Below are 24,624 nucleotides of genomic sequence, written 5' to 3'. Positions count from 1 at the left end.
CCCGTAACCTTCGTCTTCTACTTCCCTGCAGAAAGCTCAACCCTAGGTACGTGGGTCCATTCAAAATCATTCGCCAGATCACTCCAGTCTCCTTCCGTTTAGAGTTACCTCCTGAATATCGTATCTCACCCACTTTCCATGTCTCTTTGCTTAAGCCCGCAGGTGGTCCGAGAGGAGGGGAGAACCTAGAGGGGGTCGGTGACCAGAGACCTCCTCCCCTCATCATCGAAGGCGAGGAGGCTTACCAGGTCCACGAACTGCTGGATTCCAGGTGCCGGGGCCGCTTGCTGCAGTATCTAGTCGACTGGGAGGGGTCTGGCCCGGAGGAGCGGTCCTGGGTAAATGCCAACGATATTCTGGATCCCAACCTCATCACCGATTTCCACAGGACCCATCCGGAGCGACCGGCCCCTCGACCTCGTGGAAGACCCCGGCGCCGTCCGCCTCCTCGCTTCAGGAGCCGCTCGCAGGGAGGGGGCTCTGTCACGAATACGACCTCTGTGGCTCCCTCTGATCGCCACCTGAGGGCACCATCTCCTGAATACTAACCATCCTCGGACTACATTACCCACATTCCTTTGCTCTCTTGATTAGCCCACCACCTGATCCATATCATCCTGGACTATAAAAGACTCATACATCCACTGCCAGTCGCGAAGTCTTGTTTTGCCCCGGCCAACAATTCTGAGCGTTATTTCCCTGTGTTAGTTTCTCTTGTGTATGACCCTGGACTGTTCTGATTATTCTGATTCTGCCCGCTGCCTGCCTTGTGAACTGTTTGCCTGCCTTCTGGATTACCCTACTCTGTCTGCCGCCAGCCCTGACCCTCTGCCTGTCCCCGATTCCGAGTTTGTCTTGCCTCTTATACTGCCTCTGCCATTGTTTGACCCCTGCCTGTACGACTACGATTTTCTAATAAAGCTGCACATGGATTATTCTGAGTCTGCTCCGTTACACATACAGTGCAAAATGTGTTAACATTTTAAGAAAAAACGTCATTTGAAACTGTTATGGCAGCAGGGAAGATGCATGGGCATTAATTTGCGTTATTTTAACGTTAGGCATACCCCGCTCAGATGGTAATTCACAAATATGAACATGTCCACATTCAAGCATTTCATACAATGTGCTTAAACAGCTCACTCTTTTACAACATTTAGTTCACAAACAACTAAATATGATTTTCATTTACTTACGTTTTGCCGTCAGTCACACTCACGCTCCGAGGATCTCACATTCTCATCTAATTTTGAGTCAGACTTGTGAATTGTTTCCTGAAAACTCACTCTGACCAGATCATTGAATCAGATGACTCAAGAAGAGCTGCAATCAGATCAGTCCAATTCTCAAATAAATCATAAAGTGTGATTTGCGAACCAATTTACAACAGGTTAATTGAAAAGAATCATCTCGTTCATGAATCGGACACTGCTATCGCATTTCGTTCAGTTCAAGTAACAAGGAATGGCATGTTTTTATGAAATGTAGTGGAGTAAAAAGTAAAATATTATGCTGTGGAATGTAGTGAAGTAAAAGTTTCCCAAAATAAAAATACTTTGTTAAAGTATATCAAAAAACTTAATACAGTAACAAAAAACAAAACAAAAAAAACCTTTGTTAGTGACCCTTCAACTCATTTTCTCTTTCCCAAAGCCGTTACAGCGTAAAAACAATCATCAGTTAAAGGAAGCAATTTTGCAGTTTGTTTGCCATTTATGTGATTTCGCCATAGATTCTAAAATGCTCACTTGTTCTCATGCAGCCAAGGACTCCAATCAGTTGAAAGAGAATTATAAAGCATTGATATTTGATGCAAAAGTATACTTTCCACAAAATGAAGGTTCAGTAGTATATTTGTTCTAAATGCATCACCTATGAGAGCAAATCCCTCTCAATTCAGGAGCTCTGTCCTTCAGAGTGAATAGGGTGCATTGCAGTGATATAACAATTGTCATATGTAATTTGGAAGTGAATAGATGAAATATTTAGGATGTTCTATGGTATGTAATGCATTGTCACAGTGGTATAAAGTATTACAGCGAAGGACATGATGAGTTTGATCTCTGGAGGAAAGGCAAGACTATGAGATAGTCTAATCAGGCCAGCTTAAGGGGTGATTCTTCTAATGCATTGCTATGAGAGAAAATACACACTGCTCCCTCATGATCCGCATACAATTGAGGCAGTAAATAGCACGCGCACACACATTGTATCAGTCTTTTTGTCTCTCAGAGGGAATGTGCTTCTAATTAAATGATAAAATTTTTTTCAATTAAGCATCAGCTGAACAGCTTAGATTTGCATTGTTGTAACAAAACCACTTTAAGAGAGAATGGGGGGTGGGGTGTTACTGCAGCTAAAACTAGAGCAGCACTTAGCAAAAAAAAGGGGGGGGGTTCAGCTTTTTCAGACCTGTTATAGAACAACAACTGTTTGGGAGAAAACAGAAATGTGAGGTTGATTGTGGGATAGTTCACCTAAATATTGTTTACTCACACTCATGTCATCGCAAATCGCAAGGGTTTCGTTCATCTTCAGAATACAAGTCAAGATATTTTTAATATTCTCTTACCAACATTTGTAATCAACTTTAAAAAAGTACATAAAGATATCGTAAAAGTTATCCATATGAATCAAACAAATCAATCTTCTGAAGAGACATGATGACATGAACATATTTAATTTAAGCTTTTATTCACATATAAACACTGCTAACATGGCAAATTGTGATTCTCTTGAACCTATATTCCAATCTATATGGAATATATATATATATTTTTACCTTCATGCGAAATTCCTGATTCCACAGATTTCTATTGAAATTACTGGATTTTGCCTGCAAAATTTCACAGAGCAATGGTAAATGTGACTGCACCTTAACTCCCAATAGTGTTGAGCAATGCCTGTAACCACTGCAACAGATAACGAAAAAATCAGACTTTGCATTGAGACTTAAAAATTTAATTTTTATTTCTAAATTATTTGAGATAATTCCTGCTCTTTTTATTTTCTTAGATATGCAGCCAAAAATTATTTGGTTCCATCCACTTCTCTCTCTCTCTCTCTCTCTCTCTCTCGTCTAAACAGACAGAGTCTCTCTGTTCACTCAAAACCCCTATTTTCCCCTAATTTCCAGGTTTTTGTATGTCAGTGACATGACAGATACCGGTATAGGGAAATGTCCACACAGTAGCAGTATAAACAGCAGTTAGTCACATTTTAGAGTCCTAAATATATTCTATAGGCAAACTCACTACCTTATTTTGGTTAGCCTATATTGGATAAATGGACTCTGGAAAACTAGTTGTCATGTCATACAGTGCTATAGGCAGTCTACACTGCACACACACTTGACGTATGTATTTTGTGTATTCCTGTGGGGTTTCCAATAATTCACAGAGATGGAGTTATGAACCCTTCCAAACACTGTCTTCCATCAAAGCCTTTATCAGTTTTGTGGTCTGGATCCCTCCTGAATGCTTTGCTCCACACTCAACAATTCAATGCCACTGTTGGATAATGGATGAATTCATCCCTCTATTGGGCTCGTTTATCAAATAAAGTCATGTTAACTGTAATGAGACTTTCCAGTGTTATGAAAGTCACCACTTCTGATATTTATTTTCGTCACTGATACAGGCAGTATTTACAACTTTTGCGAGAACAGAAACGAGCCTCAACTTTGGCTGTTCATTCACACAGACAAGTGTAAGCTCAACTGTTGTATGAACAGGATCATTTGCGAGTCACACGTTTGTAAATACGGTTGAAAGTACACTTGGATTCATACCTGGTTCAATTGCTTGGTCCAAACAAACACTGTATTCTTTGGGTCAGAACCATGGTACAACTGTCATCAAAGTGACATCTGTTTACTCCTTAGTAGGAAAATGCAGCAAAATGGATAGTTGCTTGCTTCACTTTTGCACATTTTTATGGTTTTTGAACCTTTGGGTTTGATTCCAGTTTGTTTCCAAAGCATCAGCACTGAACATCACACACAAAAATGTACACACACAAAATTTGTCCAAATCATATGTCATTCAGTGGTTCACATATAAACTATTGTGTTGCAGTTATCGCGTTATCAGCAGAAAAAGGTACCGGAGTTCACATGAACTGTCCCTAGACTACATTTTTAAATAAAACTTGAGTGCCCACCAGAAGTGCCAGTGTGAAAGCACCCTAAGGGACCATTTACAGAACAACATTTTTGCATTCCACGGCGCTATTCACCATTATTTTTGGTAAACATCCACTAGACAGACGTGTTTGACAATTGCACTCAGGTCTCATGTATTTTGCTGCATCTCATGCATGACACGTCGTTCTAAAAACCATGTTAAAAGAAGTTCAACTTTTGAAAAACACATCTTTAGACCTTGCGATTTTTTTTTTTTCATTTCACTTTCCTACGTTTTTTCTGTGCAGATTTCATATCGGGTTAAGTTGGTCACACAAATTTGCTACACTGACCAACAAAAAGCTGCTTGGTTTGAAAGAGACTTCAGTGTGAGTTGTCACTACACTACTGACAACAGATAATGAACCATTTTTCATTGAAATTTCATCTAATGTCTTAAAGGTGCTAAAGAGGATGTTTTGTTTTAAACATTTTTGCAATATTACTTGAAACTGTCTTTACTAACTGATAAAAGACTATTTATTAGGTGCACTGAAAGGAATAATATTAATATACATCATCTGTGTATGAGGTAGGGCCTTAAAAACATCAGCCAATCCTTTACGCGATCATCGCGTAAACGATTGGCCCTCTGGCTTGTCAATCACTGCCGTGACGTTCCTTGTGAGAGACGTGCGCGGATTGGCCCTCTGGCTTGTCAATCACTGCCATGACGTTCTTTGTGAGAGACCATGACGTTCCTTGTGCGCGCTCCAGTAACTTTCCACACTGCACAGGCGCTGCATGCAATGTTTTTGTCAGGAGACAGAAGTAACAACTGCAGATTATGAGTTACCTGCGGTGAGTCCGACATAATGGATCCACTAACACGACACAGCGAATGCCGGTGGTAAACACTCGTGTTCAAATACTCGTGCACGAGTTTTGGGAGGCGTTCCCTTGAAATGAGCTGTGAAGGAGGGGGGTTGTTCTTACGCATGCGCTCATTTCAAAAACTCAGTAACAAGTCTTTGGTTTCTCAGTCGACGAAAAGATCCTCTTTAGCACCTTTAAGTCTTAAAAAGTTTCAAAGCAAAAATGTGTAGGAACAACTATATTTAGTACTGCTGCTGTGTGAACATGGCCATTTGAATAAATGCACTGGTATTGGACAGAGTGCCTGCACTATAGCTGCAGTTTGATGTATGAGGTTCAGACAGCTCTTTATGCTGATGTATTGCAGATCGGACATAAAGTCATATAGGAATTACAGCAAGAGTGTCAACAACTGCAGCCCTCTCCTTAACATCCACAAATGTCAGCTGCAACGTAAAATATCTGCCGCCTAGTGCCTGCAGTCTAAATGGGCATCACAGAGCTGCAGATGCTGAAGTAGAATGGCTGTTTCACCTTTCCAGTGGCTCAGAGGGAATAATGAGCTTTTCTCAGAGCGGCACTATCTTGGGTAATCGCTACTGCAAGAAAAAGGAGAGAGGGTGAATGGGATGGAGCTGAACAATGGTGATGTCGAGATTGTTTTAGTGGCTCATCCGTTTGTGCGTGTGCATGCTGTAGATCAATGGCAGAGCTCCTCAAGAGTTTCTCACTCTGATGTATCGCTCTGTCTCTTTAAGCAGCCAGACTGGGAGGGAGACCGAACAAGAGTCCATTCTGTCTGATTAGGTGGAGAGAATGGAGATAATGCCTAAAGGCGATCGTTTCATTGAAACACTATCACTGAGAATAGCATTAGCCTTTTATTATTTCCTCTCCTGACAGGAAGGGGGCATCAGGTCCTCTGAGAGTATTACGAACAAGGTATCTCACAACATTTTTATTTATTCGTTTAGCTGATGCTTTTATCCAAAATACAATATTTTGGATAATTGTTGATGCTTTCAGCTACCAATAAAACTATACTATCATCATTACTTACAAATAAGTAATACCAGTATCATTTCATAAAGTTCGAATCAGTTCAACTGATTTAAAACTGTGATCAAATGATTGTTTTTGACATCATACAAAATAGTTAGATTGTTGGAAATTTTATTTACTTAAAGCTGCAGTCCGTAACATTTTTTGGTTAAAAATGATCCACAATCAATTGTTGAGCATGTACATAACCAGCCAGTGTTCAAGACTATCTCCTTACCTTAGCTCGATTCACAACGGTAAGCTTATATTATAACATATAACATACAGTATAACATATATAAGAGCAGTACTGGTGGGTTTCCGTGGGAAATTCAAGCATGCAGCCGTTCATCTTTGCGTCATTATGTCACATCTGTAAACGGAAAGGAAAGAGTCCCAGCTAGTAGCTATATCGTGAGGATGCTGCTTGTAGCGGATCATTTATAGCCTTTTCTCACAGCAGCTGCAATAATTAAACTTATGATTTTGATGGCGGATTGTAATCCAGAAAGATGACAACTGGAGATTCACCCGTAATCAAAAGCAAATGTTGTAAACATTAACAGTTTGAGAACAAAGTATAACAGTAATAATAATTTGCACAGTTTGGCATGATCCGAGCTAATCGATCGTTAGATTTAATCACCATTGGCAGCACATTTTATTGTAGGCCTAATGCTTTTTTCCTCAGATGGTCAGAACAAAAGTGGCTGACATGTTACTTACTTGTTCAGATGACATTTTTGGTGAAAATTCTTATTTTGGTCATACTTCAAAGATGAAGAATCTATGTTTCTGAAGTACAGTATCCACACTGGTGTGGTGATTGACACCATACGATAATAACGTTAACGTTAATAACGATAATAAGTCCGTATATAACTGCAATTGCAGGTTTCAAACTGAGATGGCGACAAAGAGGCAAAACTTACGGACAGCAGCTTTAAAAAAAAAAAGCAGTGTCAAGCTGGTTCCACGCAACTATGTTGAGTAATTTGTACAAATAACAATTTAGTTGTATGAACAAAATAAATTCAAGTAAAGCTGACAAAATTTCTTTAAGTAAATACAAATCATTTGAATTTGTCACTGTTATCTAATATTTATATGTGCAGTTTACTTAAGAATGTTACGTTAAAATTCATTTTGCTTGATGTGACAATGCAAGAAACATTATAAAGCTTTTCTAAAAGTGTTTCATTAGTATTTTACAGCATATTATTATTTTTTTATCTACCCAATAAGTATTGTAGTTCATTTTCAAGATTGCTCAGATGGGATGAGCTCTTACTCATACAGCTTTCAGCTTAATATTGAAATATGACATAATATTGTGCCTAATTATAGTCATTAGTTTAATATCATCTGCCATAATGTAGATTCATCTGACAGGGAAAGCAGTATGGGAACAAAAAAGGAAGGAGAACGAGAGAAAGATGGAGAGTGAAGCTAAGAGAAGAGACAGGTGGCTTTTCACAGCTGAGCCCTGTTCCCATCCACTGTGGGACTGGTTGGGAGCCAAAAAATCCCACACTACAGCAGAATAAACTGCTGATAAAAATTCAAGCTTTGCCCTGAGAATTTCCTTCAGCTATCCTCTCGGCGCAAGGAAAATGTGCGTGTTTGTCAGTGTGTGTGTGTGTGTGTGTTAAATCAATACATGTCTCACATTCTCTCCTTGTAATGAGAGGATATGCAGTCCAACTGGGGAAGAGTGAGAGAGAGAGAAAGAAAGAGAATGAAAGAGAGTATGGAAAATCAGGTTGCAGCAGCAATAGCATCTTCATGATGCTGGAACGCTAATAAACTCCTCCACAACCTAATTTCAACTCGTACACATTTGCTGCATATAAATGCCACTGTGGACACATTAATTCTGCTCTGTCTACTGAAACTCCGGTTATCTGTTCCAATAAAGCTAATAGCAGCAACCACTATAGCATCAACACCAAGATTAATGCTCTTCCTCCCATTTAACTGAACAAATATGACTTATGTGATATGAAAGGTGGAACAAATTTGGTGCAGTCTTGTTTCATTTCCAGCATTTACAGTTATCTCAAGTGCAGGGCTTTGGCTTAGGCTGTTGTAGAAAAGTCGATTGAAACCCGTGGGTTATTATTACCTTCTCACACGCTGCTTGTTTTAGTGGTCTGCAGTATACAGTGATAACGTCTGTTAGTGGTCTGTCTCATTGATTCTGGAGCAGCTAGAGTGAGAGGAGAACCTCAGGGCTCTAGGGAGACCACTAGCCTTTCAGAGTGATCAGAGATCGGTTTCAACTCTACAAAATACAAGCCTTTGTAATCTCACATTCACAGAGAGATGAAAAAAAGTGAGCTTCACTGTCATCAGAGCTCAGAAAGTGAAAATCGAAAGGGGGAAGATAGTAGCAGTCTGTGTGTGTGTGTGTAAAAAAACTGCAAAGATACACTATATTGCCAAAAATATTGGGACACCTGCCTTTATGTGCACATGAACTTTAATGACATCCCATTCTTAATCTGTAGGGTTTAATATGGAGTTAGCCCACACTTTGCAGCTATAACAGCTTCAGCTCTTCTGGGAAGGCTTTCCACAAGGTTTAGGAGTGTGTTTATGGGAATTTTTGACCATTCTTCTAGAAGCGCATTTGTTAGGTCAGGCACTGATGTTGGCGAGAAGGCCTGGCTCGCAGTCTCCGCTCTAATTCATCCCAAAGGTTTTCTGTCGGGTTGAGGTCAGGACTCTGTGCAGGCCAGTCAAGTTCCTCTACACCAAACTCACTCATCCATGTCTTTATGGACCTTGCTTTGTGCACTGGTGCGCAGTCATGTTGGAACAGGAAGGGGCCATTCCAAACTGTTCCCACAAAGTTGGGAGCATGAAATTGTCCAAAATGTCTTGGTGTGCTGAAGCATTAAGAGTTCCTTTCACTGGAACTAAGGGGCCAAGCTCAAACACTGAAAAACAACCTCACACCATAATCCCCCTCCACCAAACTTTACACTTGGCACAATGCAGTCAGGCAAGTACTGTTCTAATGGCAACCGCCAAACCCAGACTTGTCCATCGGATTGCCAGACAGAGAAGCGTGATTTGTCACTCCAGAAAACAGGTCTCCACTGCTCCAGAGTCCAGTGGTGGTGAGCTTTACACCACTCCATCCGATGGTTTGCATTGCACTTGGTGATGTACGGCTTGGATGCAGCTGCTCGGCTATGGAAACCCATTCCATGAAGCTCTCTACGCACTGTTCTTGAGCTAATCTGAAGGCTCAAGCATTAAACAATTCAAATGCATGAAGAGGCAAATTTCACAATTGCATGTTGTTTTCTGTGCACACTGTGCACGCTCACAGAGGCGCCTTTCAGATGGCGCGTGAACACATAACCGAGCTCTGTTTCACGACTCCTTGAGCTTGAACCAACACGTACACACAAAAAATGATCTCAAAATCCCCATCTCGACAAGTGTTCTTGTATACAGTCAAAGTCTTAAGTGAACCTAAATAGTTGAGATAACTTGAGAAAGAAATCGGATGCGTTTCATCATATTGGTTCCGTGCATTTAGTGACAGCAGCCTAAAAATAATTGTCATTAATTGTCAAACAACAAAACAATTTTAACAATGATTAATCTATATTTAATTTACACAGTGAAATTATTACAATTACAATTATATTTATATTATTACATTTCTGTACATGAATTCTACTGTTTGACCTAACTTTATTTGTAACTGTTCTATATGTTTATCGATGTTTTAATTCGTGTATTCGCTTGTTTAGTGTCTGTTCACTTGTCTTTAATGATGTTTGGAGTTAGGAGTTTTTGCTGTGGTATCAAAGTACTTAAAGTGTTAAGTTAAATGTTAAGCAAAGTTACATTTGTCTTAAAACCCCCCATTTTTATTTGTATTTTATTTATTTATTGCTGATGCGAAAAATGATCCGTTCCATGACTTGAAAATCGTAATATGATCCGAAACGTGAGTTTTGCGATCCATTACACTACTAATCAAAAGTGAAAATTAAGTATTAATATCAGTGTAATATTGTTGCGGGGTTTGCCTTGTTGCTAGGATGTTTTATTGGACACAGTAATGGATTATTTTTTCTTATCGAATGCTTTAAGCATATCATTTAAAAGATATTAAATGATTAGTTCACTTTCAAAATAAAATTTCCTGATAATTTACTCACCCGTCATCCAAGATGTTCATGTCTTTCTTTCTTCAGTTGAAAAGAAATTAAGGTTTTTGATTAAAACATTCCAGGATTACTCTCCTTATAGTGGACTTCAATGGCCTCCAGACGGTTGAAGGTCAAAATTTCAGTTTCATTGCAGCTTCAAAACGTTCTATGCGATCCCAGACGAGGAATAAAGGACTTATCTAGAGAAACCGTAACTCATTTTCTAAAAAAAAAAAAAAATACATTTTTATACATTTTAACCATAAATGCTCTTCTTGAACTAGCTCTCTTCTTCTTCTCTATTATAATTCCGGCAGTGTAGACACTGCTAAGTGTATTACTGCCCTCCTCAGGTCAAAGTTTGAACTAAATTGTCATATATAAAATGCTAGTGCAAGTATATAACAATTAGTTCAAACTTTGACCTGTGGAGGGCAGTAATACACTTAGCAGCGTCTACACTGCCGGAATTCTAATAGAGAGAAAGAAGAAGAACAGCTAGTTCAAGATGAGCATTTATGGTTCAAATCAAATGTATAAAATTTTAATTTTTTTTTTGAAAATGAGTGATGGTTTCTATAGATAAGACCCTTATTTCTCGTCTGGGATCGCGTAGAACGCTTTGAAGCTGCAATGAAACTGTAATTTTGACCTTGAACCGTCTGGAGGCCATTGAAGTCCACTATATGGAGCAAAATCTTGGAATGTTTTCATCAAAAACCTTAATTTCTTTTCGACTGAAGAGAGAAAGACATCTTGGATGACATGGGGGTGAGTACATTATCAGGAAATATTAATTTGAAAGTGAACTAATCCTTTAATGGTTGTATTTACATAACACTGCTGTTCAAAAGCTTGGGGTAATTCAAATTTTTAAAACGTTTTAGAAAGATGTCTCTTACGCAACAATATTGGGAAATATAACAATTCAAAATAACGTTTTAAAATGTAATTTATTCCTGTGATTTTTCAGCTGCCAGCAGTTTTCAGTGTCACATGATCCTTCAGAAATCATTCTGATATGATTTGGTGTTAAAAAAAAAAAAAACATCTCTTATTACTATCAATGTTAAAAACAGTTTTACTGCATAATATTTTTTGAAAACATTACATCTGTATTTTTAGTTAGGCACTGTAAAGTACCCAAGATCTTTCAGCAAATGGAATCTCTTCCAAGGCAGACCCATTTGTTCACAACACCGGCTGACTGTGTATTATCCATCACTTAACAAATCCGTCTATCCTTCTCTTATAGCTCTGATTGTCCACGAGGGTCCCTCCGTATTTCGCATCTTCAACCGCTGGCAGGCTGTTAATCAACAGTGGAAAGTCTTAAACTATGACAAGGTCAAAGACAATGAGGAGCACCAGAAGACCAGTGCCACATTCCGGACCTTCTCTCTGCCGCTGACGCACCGCATGGGGCCGACTGGCACGGAAGGCGAAGCCTCCACCTCCACGTCCTCCCTCATGGCTGCAGCTGCAGCGGCCGCCGCGGCGGGCACCGCAACCCCCACCACAAACTCCGTCCCATTGGCAGCAGGTGCCACGACAGAGCCGCAGGACTCGTCTGAGCCCAGCAACGGACAGCCCTCGCTGCCAGACCACCACTGTGCTTACAACATCCTTCATCTCCTCAGCCACCACCTGAGGCCCCAGGAGCCACGCGGACAGACCAGCAACAGCAACCGCGAACTGGTCATGAGAGTTACTACAGTGTGAGGCCTAGTTTACGGTTGAATCTCTGCATGCGACGTATTTATAGAAAGGATTCACTGAGGAGAATTAAACTGTGTTACCCAAGGACCCAGTGCAGTGCTGTACTGTTTTTTACAGTATTGAATAAAACAAGAAAGCAGTTTCTTTCGCAGTGGCTACAGAAAAGATTATGGCCATAGAGCTGCATACTAGAAATGCGAGCCACTGAGAAAGGTCAAAGGTCAGTGAAGTGGAGTCTCTGAGTGTGTGAGTTTTTTGCCAGCTCAAGGTCAGAGCTGTGACCATTCTGAAGCACAACCTTAACAATGCAATCCAGTTTCTACACTGACAGCCACTCTGCTGAGCTAAAATGGCTCAGAGCGAAGAACAAATGTGTTTTATGTAATACATGCAGCATCACACTGATTTTCAGATTACTACAGGTTGTATTTTCAGATAAAATCCTATTATTAAATGTCAATGTGGCACTTTCGAGAATAAGCAAGTCTAAATCTGTTTCTTAATAAACCAAATGGGGTATTGAAGGATCAAACTATTGTGTTTACACTTTTAGGCAGTTACAGTTTTTTAGGGAAATCAATCCTCTCTGATTTTGAGTCTTGTACATCAATAACAGGAAACCACGTTACAGTGGAGACATCGTGCAGCAATCAAACTACTACTAAAAAAGTGACTCAATTTGAGGCAAATCTTGGACATATTTTGTTTACATTTGTTAAATATGTGAGAAGGTTACTACATTAAAAAAGACAAATCCAACTGGTTTAACTGTTGTATGTGTCTGTTTCTCTTATGCAAGGAGGGAAATGAGTTGACACCAGTCACACAGCATATTCAATCAAATCATTAATTTAAGTAATGCATTTTGTTTCCTTTCCAAGCCTGGGGCTTCAAACAATCAACAGCACTTGGAATGTATACATTAATCCCATTTTTATTATAACACTTTTATTTATTATTTTTTTTCTCAAAACAAATACAGGCAGAAAGTGGATCTAAGTGGCTTAGTGATACAAAACAGGAAACAGCACCAGAGCCGGTGGGTCTTCTGGCTTCCAAGCCTGACCACAACTGTCTGTTTCTGAGTAATCGTATCTGCTTCCCCCTTCTGTTAATGGTCCACTCCTCCATTTCTTTCAGTTTTAAAGCAGAAAGCAAATGAAATGTTTCAATAGTGCGTCTATAGACCCAAGAACAACTTGTGCAGAAATAATCACATATGATCATGTGACATTATTAGCTTGCATGTTTCTGGACTAGTTTAATGCATTTGATGACAAGAAATGAGGTGTGTATCTGTACATTCTGAAGAAACACTTAAATATACAATTTGAAGGTGAAAAGTATATATAGGCCATATTATATTTGAATAATCATGGAACAGAAAAATCATTGCATGCATACTATAACCTAATAATTAAAAATGAGTTTTAACATTCACAGCATTTCTCTAAACAAGGTTAAATGTACACAGAGTAGAGAAAGAGAAGGAGTGAGTGTGTCAACAGCTTTCATTGACTACATTTAAAGATGTGTTTAAATACTATCGATGATGATGATGATGATGATGATGTCAAATTGTGTTTTGTTCCATGTGAAACAAGAAAACCTAAAAAGGAGGGCCAAGGCACAAGAGAATGTAAGTGTTTTGACATTTCCGTCACTGAAATCCAGTGGAATTCCAGGAAGATGGATACATTATAGTCAATGTAGAAAATGTAAAACCATGAGGGGGGAAAGAGAACAAATGGAGGAATGTTCCATCTACTCTACGAGTGTCTTTGTTTGTTCCTGATGATCTTCTCTGAACCTGCAGATGATGATGGCCTGCTACTCCAGTTCCACGAGTAGATCTCCCTCTCCGACTGTATCTCCAGCTTTACAGTGCACACTCTTCACCTGAACAACAACACGCATTATATGAGAAAGTTCCATGTGTCTGAAAAAGCTTTTTGTGTTCACTAATTCATCAATGTCAATCAAACACAACAGGAAGCTTCCCAGAGAAACAATGGAGAAAATGATTTTATTAGAAATTGAAAGCTTCCACATTACGAAAGACAGAAAACTCAAATGGTAAGATGTTTTATGTTCTCATTTTAATTAAATCACATGAGAAATATCATTGCAACCATCTGAAATGGAGATACACGTGTGTGTGTGTGTGTGTGTGTGTGTGTGTGTGTGTGTGTGTGTGTGTGTGTGTGTGTGTGTGTGTGTGTGTGTGTGTACAGATGGTTTAAGAGAGGTCTGTAATCTGGGTCTGAAAATAAGAAATGTTTTGCAACAAGCTGAAATATATATATATATATATATATATATATATATATATATATATATATATATATATATATATATATATATATATATATATATATATATATATACTAAATCCAGGAGAACTGTAGCCGTGTCTCTATGATGTTTGAAGAAACCTGCCTGCAAAGATACTGTACTGCGAAGAGTTTTAGGCACTTGTGTAAAAATGCTGTAAAGTGAGGAAGTTTTGTAAAAAATACTGTTATAAATAAGATTTTATTTATCAATTAACATATATTAACTAAAAATCAAAACAATATTTTGTGTGACCACCCTTTGCATTTAAAACAGCTCTTGTCCAGGTACACTTGGGCATCATTTTTCAGGTAGCTTTGGAGGCAGGTTTCTTAAAATCTCTCGGAGACATGGCCACAGTTCTTCTGGATTTGGTTTGTCTCAGTTTCATGTTTCTTCATGTAATCACAGATGGATTCGATGATGGTGAGATCAGATCACTGTGTGGAGCACCGGCTGTTATCAGTCTTATTGTGTATTCAAAAATCTCAGTGGATTATTACAATTAATGGCAAAATGAATGTTTGGAAATGTGAATGGATATTTCCCATTGACACACTACAGCAAAAGAAATAAATAACTGGCTTAAAACCTTTTTTGGGAGGTGAAAATACTGACATGCCTAAGACTTTTGCACAGTACTGTATATATATATATATATATATATATATATATATATATATATATATATATATATATATATATATATATACATACACACACACACACACACACACACACAAATTTCAGCGTGTTGCAAAGACATTTCTCATTTTCACTTAGTATATATATATACACACACACAGTTTAACTCTGAGATCTTGATATATATATATATATATATATATATATATATATATATATATATATATATATATATATATATATATATATATATATATATATATATATATATTTTTTTTTTTTTTTTTTTTTTTTTTTTTTTTCAGTTGAAGTTTATATTATTTCAAGTAACGAAAATGTTTTTTTATGGTTTTAGTTAACTATAATAACCCTGGCATGAAGCACAATAAAGCACTGCTGTCCATCAAAAGAATCATAAAAACCATGACCACAATCTGGTTTCAGCTCTTTGACAAGAAGGGAGACACTTTTTCAAAGTAGCTAAGTGGTCTGGTCAGAATACAAGTGTGGATAATGGACTGTGGCCCCTTGATGTCTCTCTCTCTCTCTGTCTCTCATGGTGTTGGGTACTATAATGTATGTGAGGAGCATGTTCTTTATGTCAAATCGATTTATGATGCACAGAGTAGTGAGGAGGATTATGTATCAACATATATCTGTGTCTGTATGTGTGTGAGTGAGCTCACCTTGGCTGCCTTAGCTGCGGTCATGCTGTTCTGCATCTTCATGGCCTCAATCACACAAATCTCCTGTCCCTCTGCAACCTTCAAAACACACACACAGATAAAAGAACAAAAACCACAACAGGCATTCCACAATGAGTACTTTCTAATAACGTCTTTAAATGTATGACTCACAGAATATCTCCCTTCACAACGTATTTATTAACTTCACAGACTCGTGCAGGTCTAGTACATAAAACGACCTCAGCACAAAGAGCAGGGGAATTTTGTAATATCATTTCATAAAGGCGCATGCATTAGAAGAGTGATAACGGTTAACAAACGCACAAAGCTCACTGTAATGTGAGAGCAAAATCAATAAAAGAAACCTCTGTTTATATCTATCAAACTCTCCATTAGGGAAATGGATTATGGAAATAAGCGAGCACTGAGGAATTGCCGTTTCCCTCCATCCACAAGGACTAATTTCTGTCTTATCTATGCAGAAGTGTTAAAATCAGGTGGTGTAAAACGTCACTGCTGTGTGTGTGTGTGTGGTGACTAATCAGCGTGAGAGCTCTTCATTGCAGTGTTCTAGTGTGTGTGCAACGTTGCTGAGTGAATGAGATGTTTTACTGGAAGGGCTCGGATGTATTAGTCGGAGCCAGTTGGTCTGTGCATTATATATAAGTCATTAACAAACTGAGTCAGGACACATTCAATTCAACTTGACAGCAACACGCGCGCGCACACAGAGGCATTTTGTCATACTGAAGTGCACTGTCAGCTTTACAAATGATGTCATCCCCATGCAAATCATGTAATTTAAAGGAATAGTTCACTCGAAATAGAAAATTCTGTCCTCATTTACTTGTCATTTCAAACCTGTATGACTTTCTTTGTTCTGTGGAACACAAAAGGAGATAATTTGATGAATACCTGGTTGGGTGAATTTAATACAATGGCAGCACATCAGGACACACTTTAATGCTTAATAAAGCACCAAGAGTGGCAGCAACTAAGCACAAGTGACTCTTTCAGTGATTATTTTCAACACAGGCTTTTGTTTCTTTTGGGGAAAAAAAAAAACAAGAGTACTTAAACTTACACTATGTAATTGATTTTGGTCAAAATGAAAAAAATTTAAATAATGAGGGAGTACACCATTAATCCACATCCCAAATCGTGTTTTTGCTTTATCTGAAAATCCCTACTGTAAGTTTAAATTTTCAGAAATACATTTAGTTAACAGAGCATCACATTTGCTGTGCATTGACAGGTTCACAAAGCTATGTTTAGCCAATGTAGGTATCAATGGCGATCTCTAAACCAGTTATTACTTTGGTATAATGTCTATAAATATCCTAACCAAGTTTCCACAATTTTCCCTGATCTGATATAAACCACAATCATTATGTCTAATGTTAGCACTGCCAAACTTTTGTCATGTTATTTAAAGGTGCCCTAGATCCAAAAATTTAATTTACCTCGGCATAGTTGAATAACAAGAGTTCAGTACATGGAAATGACATACAGTGAGTCTCAAACTCCATTGATTCCTCCTTCTTTTATAAATCTTATTTGTTTAAACGACCTCCGAGGAACAGGCGAATCTCAACATAACACCGACTATTACGTAACAGTCGGGATCATTAATATGTACGCCCCCAATATTTGCATATGCCAGCCCATGATCGAGGCATTACACAAGGGCAGCCAGTATTAACGTCTGGATCTGTGCACAGCTGAATCATCAGACTAGGTAAGCAAGCAAGGACAATAGCAAAAAATGGCAGATGGAGCAATAATAACTGACATGATCCATGATAACATGATATTTTTAGTGAATTTGTAAATTGTCTTTCTAAATGTTTCGTTAGCATGTTGCTAATGTACTGTTAAATGTGGTTAAAGTTACCATCGTTTCTTACTGTATTCAAGGAGACAAGACTGTCGTTATTTTCATTTTTTAAACACTTGCAGTCTGTATAATTCATAAACACAACTTCATTCTTTATAAATCTCTCCAACAGTGTGTAATGTTAGCTTTAGCCACGGAGCACAGCCTCAAACTCATTCAGAATCAAATGTAAACATCCAAATAAATACTATACTTACGCGATTAGACATGTTGCATGATGAACACTTTGTAAAGATCCATTTTGAGGGTTATATTAGCTGTGTGAACTTTGTTTATGCTGTTTAAGGCAGTCGTGAGCTCTTGGATCTTGGATCGCATTTTTACTGTCCAACTGCTGCTATCACTTTGATTGGTTAATGATGGTAAATGATGTCAGACAGTTCTTGGTGAACTATGGAGATACACACAAGTGTACTTTCATACCACATTTATTGCAAATATCCCTCTATCCTTTTTTATCTTGTGTCTAAGTGACTGGTCTAACTACTGTCTGATTGTATTTATGTCTAATATTTAGAGGTCAGCTTCCTTAAAAGTTGTAATTACTTGGGACAATTCACCTAGAGACCTTTAAGCAATCCAGAATGAATTTTAATTCATCTCATAAACAGAGAAAATGGGAGAAAAATGTGAAGTCACTTACACTGTCCCCTGGTTTAACAGACACAGCCACTACTGATCCTGGCATGGGAGAGCGGAGGATGCTACTGGTGTCTTCAGGAACCTTCTCTGGCATGTGCTTGCTCAAGGACGCTGCCAGTTTACTCAGCACACGCAACTTAAACTGAACACATGAAAAACAGAGAAATGGTACACAGATAGCTCAGTGAATTAAATACAGAAAATGATGATGATATAAACAACCAAAAGACAAACACACACACAAACACATTTCTCCACATTCTGTTTTTCTTTAAGATTACATTTTTTAGCAGCATAAAGTCTAGTGCACATTGTATCTTATTCAGGCTAAAATCAATAACTCAATAATAGCCCAGTGTGCTCATTTAAATAATTTCGCATTAGTCTTGAAAGACTGCACATACAAAAAAAGATAAATTACTTGCTTGGGGTCCTTTTGGATACTTTTAGGTGGATGGAAATGCTGCAGAGCGTACCCATGTGTATTGAATTTACTTGCTACTAACTGTCTCAAATTCATTTTGAAATTTCATAAACTTTGTCATTTTTGTGTGTAATATGTATCAGACATGGTCAAGTCACCTTTATTTATACAGTGGTGATTGAATGTTTGTGAACCCTTTAGAATTTTCTATATTTCTGCAAAGAATATGACCTAAAACATTGTTAGATATTCACAAAAGTCCTAAAAGTAGACAAAAAAACCCCAATTGAACAAATGAGACAAAAATACATACTTTGTAAATTATTTATCAAATAATATCCAGTATTACATATCTGTGAGTGAACTCTTGCTTTCAGTATCTGGTGTGACCCCCTTGTGCAGTAATAACCGCAACTAAACGTTTCCGGTAACTGCTGCTCAGTCCTGACTTGGAGGACTTGGAGGAATGTTAGCCCATTCCTCAGTATAGAACAGCTTCAGGGATGTTGGTGGGTTTCCTCACATTAACTGCTTGCCTTCAAGTCCTTCCGGAACATTTCAATTGGATTAAGGTCTGGACAATGGCTTGCCATTCCAAAACATTAACTTTTTTTTTTCTTTAATCATTCTTTGGTAGAACGACTTGTGTGCTTGAGCTCTTTGTCTTGCTACATGACCCACTTTCTCTTGAGCTTCAGTTCACACACAGATGTCGTGACATTTTCCTTTATAATTCGCTGCTATAATTCAGAATTCATTGTTCCATCAATGATGGCGTTTCATCCTGTCCCAGATGCAGCAAAACAAGCCCAAACCATGATACTACCACCACCACGTTTCACAGAGGGGATAAGGTTCTTATGCTGGAATGCAGTGTTATTCTTTCTCCAAACATAATGCTTCTCATTTTTGTCTCATCCGTCCACAAAACTTTTTCCAATAGCCATCTGGCTTGTCCACATGATCTTTAGCAAACTGCAGATGGGCAGCAATGTTCTTTTTGGAGAGTAGTGGTTTTTGCCTTTCAACTCTGGCTTCCACACCATGGATGTTCAGTGTTCTCCTGATGGTGGAACAATATCAGCCAATGTGAGAGAGATCTTTAGTTGCTTAGAAGTTACCCTGGGATCCTTTGTGACCTCGCAGTTGGTCGACCGCTCCTGGGGAGGGCAGCAATTGTCTTGAATTTCCTCCATCTGTGGATTTGTGTGGATTTGTGGAGTCCAAACTCTTTAGAGATCAAGTCAGATGAGCAACAACAACTCTTTTTCTAAGGTCCTCAAAAATCTCCTTTGTCCACGCCATGATACACTTCCACAAACACGTGTTATGAAGATCAGACTTCGCAAGATCCCTGTTCTTTAAATGAAACAGGGCACAAACTGACACGTGATTGTCATTCCATTGATTGAAAACATCTAAGAACAGGTGGAGCCTAATTAACTATCCTAGAGCTTCACATACTTTTGCCACTCACAGATATGTAATTCTGGATCATTTTTATTAATATATTTGTTTGATTGGGTTCTCCGTCTAGTTTTAGGACTTTTCTGAACATCTGATGATGTTTTAGGTCATATTTTGGCAGAAATATAGACAATTTTAAAAGATTCACACACATTCGAGCACCACTGTATAGCGCTTTTTACAATGCAGATTGTTTCAAAGCAGTTTCACAGTGATAATAGGAAAATTAATGGACAGAGATTGTTTTGGTTTTACAGCAGCTCTAGGAAAACATTATTATCAAGCCAAAGTAAGTTTTTCATTGAATCGCTTCCGCTGTAAAAATGGTTAATTATTAACTTAAATTACACCTTTTTAACTGAAAACAGAAGACTTTCAATGCGGCCTTGCCGTTCATTTACGCGTTTAGTCTATAGGCATGCACATTTGAATGTGTATTATTCATGTGGTGCTGAGCCATCAGCCAATCACATACTTCCAGGGGGATCCAGTGAAAGTGCCAATGAGATAAATGAGAATGTTAACTGATGGCTTTCTCTGTGTATTTCAGACCTACTTATGGCAACGTATGGTCAGTGAACAACTAGGCTAGGCTCTCCTGATCTCCCATGATATCCTCCTAAGCTTCCCATCTCCTCCTTTAGATGGCAGCACAAATCTGTTTCCAAACACACGCTGGGCAGCTAACTGTTTATTTTTCTTTGTGTGTCTCAGACAGATGAAAGGCTGTCAGTGCCCAGTCTAATTCAATTAACAGATGAGTGAAGCCTGGCCCTCCACAATGCTCAATGAATGAAAAGCAGTTTTGTCAATTTAATGATTACCAACGTAAACACACACAAACATTCTGTCTCTCTCCCTCACACAGTAGCAGCAGTATGCCAAGAGCATCAGCCCCCTGCTCTCCATACAGACACTAATGGAGAGCCATTAGCTCATAACAGCCTGCAGAGCAAATGAAGAGCTAATTAATACAGTCACATAAAGAACAGGCCACTGACACTGCTGGATGGAGAGATGAGAGGGAGCTGAGATGGATATTTGAGTACAATGGGGGGTCATAATTCCAAGGCCATTTTCAGAGCAACAATTACAGAACTCAAAACCTTAGAAAATGCTCCATTTATATGTGTCAGTAAAAACAAATATACCCTCTGGTTTCATTAAGGTATTTATCTGACAAAATTATTTGGCAAAAAATAGGCAAACTACAGCCAAAAACATGCATAGAAAAACAAAAAGCTCACAGGAAAAAGCATACATTGGCTTCAACTTTTATAATAATAAAAGTTATTAATATTTTGTTGGTTCTCTTGTTTTTGCATGTGTTCATAATTTCTTTATATGATTGCCTGGCCAAAAATTATGTTTGCACAATTTGGCATGTTTCATTGCATAAAACAAAAAACAAAAACACTGACTCCAAGCACAATTACGAAATGTGCTTACAAAATCTTTAACAAATTTTAATAATATTTGGATAAAGGGTGAGGATGTCAATTTTCATAGACCGGATATTACTTTTGTCCACAAATGACCGTGATTTTAACAGTAAAAGACTGTAAAAATCAGTTAATTGGTGAATAACTGTAATAGATCTAATGGTACATTTAATGTAATTTACTGTTAAATTTACAGTTTTTGGAAGTGAAAAATAACAAGTCATTGTATAATTTACAGTACAAACGTAAATTGACATTCCCACAATTCCAGTTATGTACATTAGGGTTTTATGTTACATTTAATGTTACTACATTAAAAATATACGTTTTTTAAAAACTATAGAAAGTATTATATATATATAAAAATACATACACACACACACACACACACACACACACACACACACACACACACACACTGTGTTCCAAATTATTATGCAAGTGACAGTGGGAATTCAGTACAATAAACATTCAGATTTTAGTTTTTCTAAGAAAGTGTTTATTTATCCATGTATTTTTAGATAACTGGTGTCAAGCTCAGACAAAACAATTTGCCAGGTCTACTTAGGTAAATGGAAACAGGTATTTGAAGCTGCTGGTGTCTCTGGAGTCTCAAGAAGCTCTCCAAGCAGGCTGGCAGTTATGTGTAAAATTGCATTTTAGCCACCACTAACCAAACCTCACAAAGAGAAACATTTACAGTGGGTGTAGAAATACATTTTCTAACAGTTTTATTGTTGTGGTGTTTTTTTGCAGCATGGGATAGTGCATAATATTTCAGAAGGCACTATCCTTCTTTTTACCATAGCTGAAAATGGCCAGTTATGAACTCCACATATCTTCCAGAAGTCATTTTGACACCCTCAGAGACCCTAAAGGGACCTTCCATCTCACTTCCCAATATTCCAGCCCAAATCATCAGCCACCAGCTCCTTGCTGACGTCACAGTCTTGTTGGAATGTGGTGGCCATTCACCAACCATCCAGAAATCCATCCATTTACCATCCATTGCGTACGACATTAGTCCGTGAATAAAGCTATTTAAAAATGAGTCTTCATGTATTTCTAAACCCACTGTAAATGTTTCTCTTTGTGAGCTTTGATTTGGAGTGACTGAAATGCATCTTTATGCACAACTGCCAGCCTGCATGGAGAGCTTCTTGAGACTCCAGAGACACCAGCAGCTTCAAATACCTGTTTGCTGCTCAACACTGGCTTTTTTTTATAGCTGCCCAATTCATAAAATAATTGTTTTTTGACAGGAACTTTCCTTAATAAGCCTTTATCTGACCGAGTTCTGCTGTGCTCTAAATCACTAATCTCTATTCTGTTTTCACACAATATTAGTTGTTTTCATGCCTTTTGCACAACATTGCAACATTTCATGCTTTTCATCTTCAGAAAGATCTTCCTTCCTCCCCATATTGCATGAGAACTGTGACTTGCTTAATAATTTGGAACAACCTCTAAGTAGGGTTTCCATTTACCTAAGTAGACCTGGCAAATTATTTTGTCTGTGATTGATACCAGTTATCTAAAAATACATGGATAAATAAACAAACAAACACTTTCTTAGATAAACTGTTTACTGTACTGAAATTCTACTGATATGTCACTTGCATAATAATTTGGAACACAGTGTATATATGAGATATAATCTATATATCATACTTTCTATATTTTTTTTTACGTATTTTTAATGTTTTGACTGTTGTCTGTCCTCAACAAAACACTAGTTTTGCATTACTAGTTCTTTACAAGTTTCTCACCCTCAGTGGTACTTCCTCACCAGTGTGTCATTGTGAAGACCCCACTATATATTTGTGATGATGTCATTTCTGTGCTATATTTAACAAAAAGGAAAAGGTGGCTCACTCATTAATCATGGGATAGCTCTCTGAAGGGAATATGTCTACTTTCCAGGAATTCAACAAAGGAAGCCTTACATCATTCAGCTAAACTCAGGTCACACTCGGTAATGAAGGGTGACGATTCTGTGACCGGGGTCAACTCACTAAATCTCTGCGCAACAAGATGAAGTCACAACTGAAACTTTTAGATGTTATAGCATGTGGTTATGAGAAGTACTACAACACAGACGGGTACTAAAACTAAATCTTAAAAAAATACAAAAAATACAGTCTGGGACCACTACCACTACTTTTCCATTATGTATTATTCCAAATTACACTACTGTGCAGGTAGGGGTCAGTAAAATGCCTCATGCATAATTAGGCCTACAATTATTACACAAAAAAGCAAAAATGAAATATTACAATTTAAAATAACTGTCTGGATTTATTTTAAAACGTAATTTATTTCTGTGATAGTAAAGCTAAATTTTCATAAGCCATTACTCCAGTCTTCAGTGTCGCATGGTCCTTCAGAAATCATTCTAATAGGCATTTTGTGATCTGTGATCTGTGATCTGAGCCTTATTTCCAGCAGTCATTAATTCAGTCAACTAATAAAACAATGTTACATAATCCTTAAGAAATCCATCTAATGTGCTGATTTGGTACTCCAAAAAACCTTTGTATTGTTAACACAGTTAAAAATAGTTGCGCTGTGTAATGAAGTGTGAAGGCAGCAATACAGTGTCTTTTTTCAGTTTCTGAAGCACTGAAGCACTTGGATTTCTTGCAAATCAGTGTACACTTGTGAATAAAAAATTTAAAATGGCCAAAAGAAAGATTTTGGTAACACTTTACAATAAGGTTAATTATTTAACTACATTAGTTAACATGAACTAATAATGAACTGCACTTATACAGCATTTATTAATCTTTGTTAATGTCAATTTCAACATTTACTAAAACATTATTAAAATCGTGTTAGCATTAGTTAATGCACTAACATGAACAACTGTATTTTCATTAACTAACATTAACGAAGATTAGTAAATACAGTAACAAATGTATTGCTCATGGTCAGTTCATAATGTTTAAATAATGAACCTTACTGTAAAGTGTTACCAAGATTTCTTACATACAATCATGTATGTAAGAACAACATCAAGTTTTGATTTTATTTTTTGAAATAAATGCCTGCGACTAATTCTAGGACTCACTAATGACTTTTCAACCATGAAGTAGGTTAGTGCAGTGTTCCCCAACCCTGTTTCTGGAGGCACACCAAAAGTACACATTTTGT

General features: G+C 37.7%; 2 protein-coding genes across 3 annotated transcripts in view; one reads left to right on the top strand and one right to left on the bottom strand.

Moving 5' to 3' along the window:
• The window catches only part of marchf4l (membrane-associated ring finger (C3HC4) 4, like), a 52,240-nt gene extending 39,826 nt beyond the window's left edge, over nt 1-12,414 (top strand). For both annotated transcript variants that reach the window (XM_048197104.1, XM_048197106.1), the window contains one exon: nt 11,471-12,414. In XM_048197104.1, the coding sequence (XP_048053061.1) occupies nt 11,471-11,937 (467 nt within the window). In that variant the 3' untranslated portion in view covers nt 11,938-12,414. The remainder of the gene's footprint in view (nt 1-11,470) is intronic.
• Nucleotides 12,415-12,850: 436 nt separating this feature from the next.
• The window catches only part of pcca (propionyl-CoA carboxylase subunit alpha), a 60,273-nt gene continuing 48,499 nt past the window's right edge, over nt 12,851-24,624 (bottom strand). The window contains exons 21-23 of the mRNA XM_048197103.1: nt 18,140-18,280; nt 15,600-15,677; nt 12,851-13,833 (exon numbers count right to left, since the gene is read on the bottom strand). Of these exons, the coding sequence (XP_048053060.1) occupies nt 13,765-13,833; nt 15,600-15,677; nt 18,140-18,280 (288 nt within the window). The 3' untranslated portion in view covers nt 12,851-13,764. The remainder of the gene's footprint in view (nt 13,834-15,599; nt 15,678-18,139; nt 18,281-24,624) is intronic.

The sequence above is a fragment of the Megalobrama amblycephala genome, linkage group LG7 (assembly GCF_018812025.1).
Source record: "Megalobrama amblycephala isolate DHTTF-2021 linkage group LG7, ASM1881202v1, whole genome shotgun sequence".
In the NCBI taxonomy this organism is placed as follows: Eukaryota; Metazoa; Chordata; class Actinopteri; order Cypriniformes; family Xenocyprididae; genus Megalobrama; species Megalobrama amblycephala.
Note: the sequence above shows the minus strand (reverse complement) of the source record. Positions and strands in the feature narration are given on the sequence as shown.